This window comes from Macrobrachium rosenbergii, chromosome 21 (genome assembly GCF_040412425.1).
Source record: "Macrobrachium rosenbergii isolate ZJJX-2024 chromosome 21, ASM4041242v1, whole genome shotgun sequence".
Lineage (NCBI taxonomy): Eukaryota > Metazoa > Arthropoda > Malacostraca > Decapoda > Palaemonidae > Macrobrachium > Macrobrachium rosenbergii.
In genome coordinates, this window is record NC_089761.1 from 66,043,409 (window position 1) to 66,050,736 (window position 7,328).

Sequence of the window (7,328 nt, forward strand, 5' to 3'; positions counted from 1 at the left end):
AAAGTGAGGTTGTTAACTACTGAGCAACTTGGATTTATATATATACTGTATATATGTATATATATGTGTGTGTGTGTATGTCTGTATGGGTACGTGTGAAAAGTCCAAAACTTTGTATCACTTACTATTTTGAGACTATTTGCTCGAACGATTCTTCTACAACAGACGTCAATTAACGTAAACTACTCCGTCACCTTCCAGGTACATTCCTACTGTTGAAGACACTCGGTCCTGTACTAGGATTTCTTTTAGGAGGAATGTGTTTGGAATACTGGATTGTCCCAGATAAGACTCCGGGCTTTTCGACTAAGGATCCTAGATGGCTCGGCGCTTGGTGGCTTGGTAAGTGATACAGCTGCTTAAATTAAGAACATTTTCCTTGCAGACATTTCATAGAAAAGCATCTTTCAGAAATTATTCACCATTAGCGTTTCGTTTTTATAATTATGATTAGTATAGCAGTAGTAAGGCTTTGAATTAATTTTAACAACATACACACACATACACACACACATACGCACACACACACATATATATGTGTGTGTTCGTGTTTGTGTGCGTGCGAGTTTGTGTATGTGTGTGTGGTGTGTGGGTGTTTATGTAAGTATGCAAAGAGTCACAGAGAGAAAGAGAAACAAGCAGAAGTGTATTGGAAAACAACAAAAAGAAATGAACTGGCTGGTTGAACTGACGAAATAAATGAGGAACTAAGGTCACATTGTATCTATATTTAGCGTGCATACACAGAATTTCCCAAAGAAATGAGAAAAATTTTAAATCCACAGAAGATTAAGATTATACCTATCAAGGAAATCCTGACAAATTAAAACCGTGAAAGAGTTGTCAAAGTTAATTCCTGTAGCTCGTAAGACCAAGATGAGATGAGAGAGTTTAGGTGTTGGGAGTGAAGAAAATTTCAGATGAGCATGAAATGGGCGCTGAGGTCTGGGTTTTGCTGGAGGCCTTTTGAAGTTTTATTTTCTTCTTTACATTCATTCATATTGTTATGCAAGGACGTTTGCTGCAGCTAATGAAATCTCCAAATCAGGAAGATTACCTGCTATGAAATTTAGTATTCGTGTTTCTCTACAAGATATGTTGCCAATACCATTTGCTAATTTGGGATTTACTTTGACATTTTGTCCTACTGAGAATTAAAGTGAAATTTATATGGCAAACATGTCAACAGCAAAAAGTGAAAATGACTGTAGAAAGTTACCCAAGCACCGTAGCTAACATAAATCTGAGAACTGACGGTCCGAAGTGTAATGAGAAAGTAAAATGAAGTGCAAAGTTATATTCCTGAAAAAGGATTTTACTTTATTTATGCTCCTCTCCAAATATGAAGTTTACTAAAGCTTTAAAATCTGACCTGGAACTGATCAGTCCAAACAGGGAAAGAGACAGACCACAAACTTGAGGTATAGAAGCCAACTCTTGACTGCAATTGCTTCGGACAGCAAGAAGATAAATAAATAATAATAACGTTCTACCATGTAAATATAACTTTTATGAATAACAGGTTCTGTACATCAGGCCATCTTTGCTAATAAAAAATGCTTCTTTTTAAAAATGTCAATATAAATTTATATTTAAGTAGTTATTACCATTTCAAGTAAAAACTGAATAAAAATCAATATGATTTAGTTGCAGTTCCAGTGCCTGATGCTTGGTTTCAGCAAACTCAAAAATATTCTCTTTATCTCAGAACAGGAAACCAAAACCAGTCATGACATGGAAATACAAACATAGAAATCAGATAGTTTTTTTCACTTCTAGTGAGTAAAAAGCCAACGTTTAGTGGGTGACCCATAAGATTGATTTCATTAGTGTCTATGCAATATAATTTTTTCAAATTCTAAAATTTTTTCTATTACATTGTTCTTTATGTTCAAAACTAATAACTTAATACAACCTTGGAACAACTCTAGTTCCGAATAGTTTAGTTCAGTGGTTCTCAGACTTTTCTGGAACATGCACCCTTTCACCGTAAGTCAGAATGTTATTCCCCCCTTCCCCTTTTCCAAAGTTGTCTGTCTCAAAAGGTGCATTTCAAATAGTATGCAACAAAATACTAACACAAACACGCAAGCAAGCGGAGAGAAAGCCCAGCGTGACCTCTCAGTAGTGGGGACAGATGCACACTGCGTTTTTTGTGTGGTCCTAGACCCAGTTTGAGCCTGCCAATCTGTGGTCACAATTCCCCCCTGAAACTCTGAAATTGCCCCTCCCAGGGGGGAATTCCCCCCTGGTTGAGAACCACTTGAACTTTAGTTGATCGCATAACGGGTAAACAATGGAATAAACTTATTAGCCAATCCAGTACCCCATCCATTAGTAAAGGAACCATGGTTAATTTAATTTTGTTTTATATATAGAAACTGTAGCTTTGTCTTTCAGAATGAATGATATAAAGGATTTATTTTTATGTTTGTGACTGCAGTAATGAAATTTACCTAGGCCAAGCATAAAGGCTGTTAAAGGCTAGGACTAATGAGCTCAAGGGGTTATAACTCAAAATAAAGTACCTTTTGTCTAATCCATTATTGTCGTTAAGTTTGAGTCTGATAACCTCTTTCTTCTTGTCAAGATCTGTAAAATTCCGGGTATTTAAGGTAATTATAAATTCCGCTTTATAACTGAGTCTCTATTGAATCATCTATATCAAATGTACTGTAAGCTGGGGGAACAGGCAAAACTTCAACTGAAACGAAATGGTTTTAAATAAGACTGAATGTGTTTGTTATGTGTTGTGAACTTGCTCTTTCTTGTCATTAGCTTTTTTGTAATTTCTGTTAACAATTTACGAGATAATTCTTCACAATAATACTGTTTTTATTTTTGCTTTCCTATATGTAAATTAATGTTTGGACCTTGTTTTCTTTGTTAATGTCATAAATTTTGCCTTCTTTTCCTTCCAGTCTTGCCCCACGTTTAATGAATTAGTTTGTTCGTATTACATTTAATTTTCCACTCTCAGTGATTTCATGTTAATTTTTGTGACGTGAACTATATTTTCATCTTAAATGTCAGAAGATGAAAACAATACCATCAAAACTGTCACCAGTTTACTTACGCAGTGTATTCATCTATCTATCTATCTATCTATCTATCTATCTATCTATCTATCTATCTATCTATCTATCTATCTATCTATCTATCTAAGTTATGACTTACTGATGTGGAAGTTTGAAAATTCTGAAACACTCTTTTCAGGTTCTCTAGCTTCATTCATATGTCAAGTCTTACACCTCTTAGAACAGTATTAGGGTTACTCAATAACGTAGAAACTTCAAGATGACCTAAAGTGAATTTCAACATCGCTGCGTTTAAAAATTAGAAGCCCTTTTCGAAAGATATGCTCAGCAACACATTCAACTGACCCGACGTAGCAGGAGAAGAGACGCTGTGCCAGACGCATTGAATATTGGATTCATTCCATTTTTTCTTTGGCAATAGCCATGTTTCCTTTGGACGGACTGTCAGATACATCTAGAAACGAACAACTTTTTCGAATTTCTAACTAAATATAATTGTATAACGTTTATCAGATCTGTTCAGAGAGAGCACAACTGTTCAAAACAGTTTTGAACAGTTGTGCTGCAAGAATACTGAACAGATCTGAGTAGGAACGTTATACAGTTATATTTAGTTAGAAATTCGAAAAGTTGTTCGTTTCTAGATGTATCTGACAGTCCGTCCAAAGGAAACATGGCTATTGCCAAAGAAAAATGGAATGAATCCAATATTCAATGCGTCTGGCACAGCGTCTCTTCTCCTGCTACGTCGGGTCAGTTGAATGTGTTGCTGAGCATATCTTTCGAAAAGGGCTTCCTAATTTTTAAACGCAGCGATGTTGAAATTCACTCTTTAGGTCATCTTGAAGTTTCTACGTTACTGAGTAACCCTAATACTGTCTCTAAGAGGTGTAAGACTTGACATATGAGTGAAAGCTAGAGAACCTGAAAAGAGTGTTTCAGAATTTTCAAACTTCCACATCAGTAAGTCACACCTTAGATAGACAGATAGATAGATAGATAGATAAATAGATAGATAGATAGATAGACAGACAGACAGACGGATAGATAGATAGATAAATAGATAGATAGATAGATAGACAGATAGACAGACGGATAGATAGATAGATAGATAGACAGATAGATAGATAGATAGATAGATAGATAGATGAAGATGAATACATTGCGTAAGTAAACTGGTGACAGTTTTGATGGTACTGTTTTCATCTTCTGACATTTAAGATGAAATTATAGTTCATGTCGCAAAAATTAACATGAAATCACTGAGAGTGGAAAATTAAATGTAATACGAAAAAATTAAATCATTAAACGTGGGGCAAGACTGGAAGGAAAAGAAGGCAAAATTTATGACATTAACAAAGAAAACAAGATCCAAACATTAATTTACATATAGGAAAGCAAAAATAAAAACAGTATTATTGTGAAGAATTGCCACGTAAATTGTTAATAGAAATGACAAAAAAGCTAATGTGTTAGTGAAGGACTTAAATGGAAGAAAAATGGAATAAATGGAAACATGAAAACAAAGTCTTAATTCAATATTCCTTCAAGTTGTTCATCTATTTATACCATAAAATAATTTCATGGATTTAAAACCATTCTTCGTTCCAGATATCCTATAGTATAATCGAGAAATGAGAAGAATGGCTGAGTGCAGAAATGTGCTGATGTGAGCAGATATTGCACACATTTTGCAGCTCCAGCACCAAACACATTGGTGTGTTCAACTGTGCATTATGTAACAGGATAATAACAAACACGCCGATAAGTAAACACTACAATATAATATTTCTTTTGCTTGAAATGGGAACGTAATTTTAATTTAGAATAATTTAAATTATTCTAAATGCAAAAGCTGTCCAATGACTACAAGAGGAAGAGCTCGATTTTAGTTCTTCATTTAACTAGCTTTTGTTTTCAATCAAAATTAAAATATAATCTTGGTAAAACTCAATAAAACTTTCGTCTGTCCTTTTCCAGGGTTTCTGATTATTGGCAGCGCTCTGATCGTGATTGGTATTGGCTTCGCCTGCCTCCCTTTTCAACTGCCGGCCACACTTATGAGAGAGAAAAGGAAATTAATGAATTTGAACGTGAAGGATGAAAGGAGGAGAACGGCAAATGATGCCAAGTATATTGACAATTTAATACAAGAGGGTCAAAGACAAGTTACTAAGCCAACGCTGAAAAGTAAGTTATACAAGATTTCATCATGTTATTATTAGTGGGTTTCCATCTTTGCCTACGAACATATCCATGAAAGAACTTTCATTTTATCTGATGATATAGAACCAGTTCTGAATCCCTGCGGATGCAAATCCTTGAGTGAATCCTTAATAATCTCCCTGAAAAGGTCAGCACTGGGCTAAGGACCCGTTCATCAGATTCGGCTGGCTTATCAAGATTTCAGTCTCTCAGGGAGCAGCCGTGAATGGGACACGAACATTTCATTCAACTTTACGATAGAATTTTTATGAATCATCTTTCCGTGGTGTACCGATGGCTGTATCTAATGATATTAGTAGTCGTTTGGATTAGGATCAGTTCTGGCTGGGAGATACTGTTCAGCATTACATGACTTCATCACTCAAAGATTTGCGAATTTATCCGAAAATATCGGACATAATCTGTTAATCAAAATAAATTTGTAACAGGTGGAAGAAAATGTTGCATTTTAGAGAGATGAGATTACTGATAATCTTTTATTTGACATATGAAAGGAATACTAAGAAAATAGAAAAACAAATATAGGGATACCTTAAAAATAATGAAACTACTTTAGTACACCATCCATATGATTTTCTTTTCTATTTTCGAAGACATGATGAGAGTAACGAAAAAGCTGTTCGGGAACAAGATCTGGCTGGCCAATGCTTATAACTTATCGGTGTTTGCAATGGCTGCAAGTGGCTACAAGATCTTCATGCCAAAGTACATGGAGAATCAGTTTCGTCAGAGCGCCAGTGATGCTAACTATTACATAGGTGAGAGCGAGAGAGAGAGAGAGAGAGAGAGAGAGAGAGAGAGAGAGTTTAGGGGCTGGGTCTTAAATCCCATAGTATTAGAGAGAGGGAAGTAATGGGGCGGGGATTCTCAGATCAACGAAACTGAATAAGATTATAAGTTCTAAATTGTAGCCATGACAAAAGACGAAGAAGAAGACAAAAGATAATTTTTTAACTGTACCATGACTCCTCTTTTTGTAGGATAATCATATTTTTATTTATTCAAATCAAAAAATGTGTTATTCAGAGACATTTAATTTCAGTGTTGTTGTTCGATTAAGGCTACCTGCTACCAGCATTTGGCCCTTGCTTTTTTCAGGCAGCCAAGTGGTCTTATGTAGACCAGTGGTCTTACATAGTATGATTAACCTTTATATCAAAAATTAATTAGCATCAGTTTATCAGTTCTGATAATCAGGCAGACGACAGGTTTAAATTTCTGTTAATCAATCTTGCCTTCAATTCATAGGAGCGGTCACTCTGTCAGCAACTAGTCTGGGGACGGTGATTGCTGGGGCCGTGCTGAGGTTCGCAAGGCCCGGTCCTCGAGTCGTCATTGGGTTTAACATCTTCGTTACGATTTTATTCTGTTTTCTCTATCTTCTGAAGATGCTGGTCAAGTGCCCTCCTCTTGAGGCATCTGGGTCACCTTTAGACGGGTAAGAGATCTGGACATTTGGGAGGGATCATGATTAGACTGTTTTTCATGAGACTGAAGTTCTTCTCTGGATCCTGGTTAAATCAAAGATGATAATACGGCCACAAAAAAGAATGACAAAATTAGCAGTAGCTACAGCAGTATTAGTAGTCGCCTTAATAGTTGACACTACACCTTGCTGAAAGTTAAAACCACTTCAGTACTGATGATTTTATACAGATTCTTCTGTATATATTGTAAAGCATTTTTGTCATTATTACAAACGTGACTTTTTTAATATTCACAAATATTAGGTCACGAATATCGTTTAATAACTTTGTTAACTTCACCGTACCTTGGGTATAACTTACACCCAAAGGAATTTTCATTGATAAGTGCTGCTGGGTGGCCAAAGTTACTGTCGTTATTTCTAAACCAAAGACCCAGGATCGAATCCTGGCCGACGCAGACGCCTTGTCAGTTATAATTTTCTTTGGGTATAACTTATTCCCAAAGTATAACCAATTCAATATTAAACGATATTTTTTTTAGCTTAATATTTGTGAATGGGGATAAGGCAAATCCCCAGAGCTATTCTGCTGAATGCATTCACTTTGGTATCTAGCTGGTTGTTGGTCAACTCACTAC

General features: G+C 35.7%; 1 protein-coding gene across 1 annotated transcript in view; it reads left to right on the forward strand.

Annotated features, from left to right (window-relative positions):
• Window positions 1-207: 207 nt before the first annotated feature.
• The window catches only part of LOC136849639 (solute carrier organic anion transporter family member 74D-like), a 56,688-nt gene continuing 49,567 nt past the window's right edge, over window positions 208-7,328 (forward strand). The window contains exons 1-4 of the mRNA XM_067122944.1: window positions 208-342; window positions 5,019-5,228; window positions 5,858-6,022; window positions 6,513-6,702. Coding sequence (XP_066979045.1) covers window positions 258-342; window positions 5,019-5,228; window positions 5,858-6,022; window positions 6,513-6,702 — 650 coding nt within the window. The 5' untranslated portion in view covers window positions 208-257. The remainder of the gene's footprint in view (window positions 343-5,018; window positions 5,229-5,857; window positions 6,023-6,512; window positions 6,703-7,328) is intronic.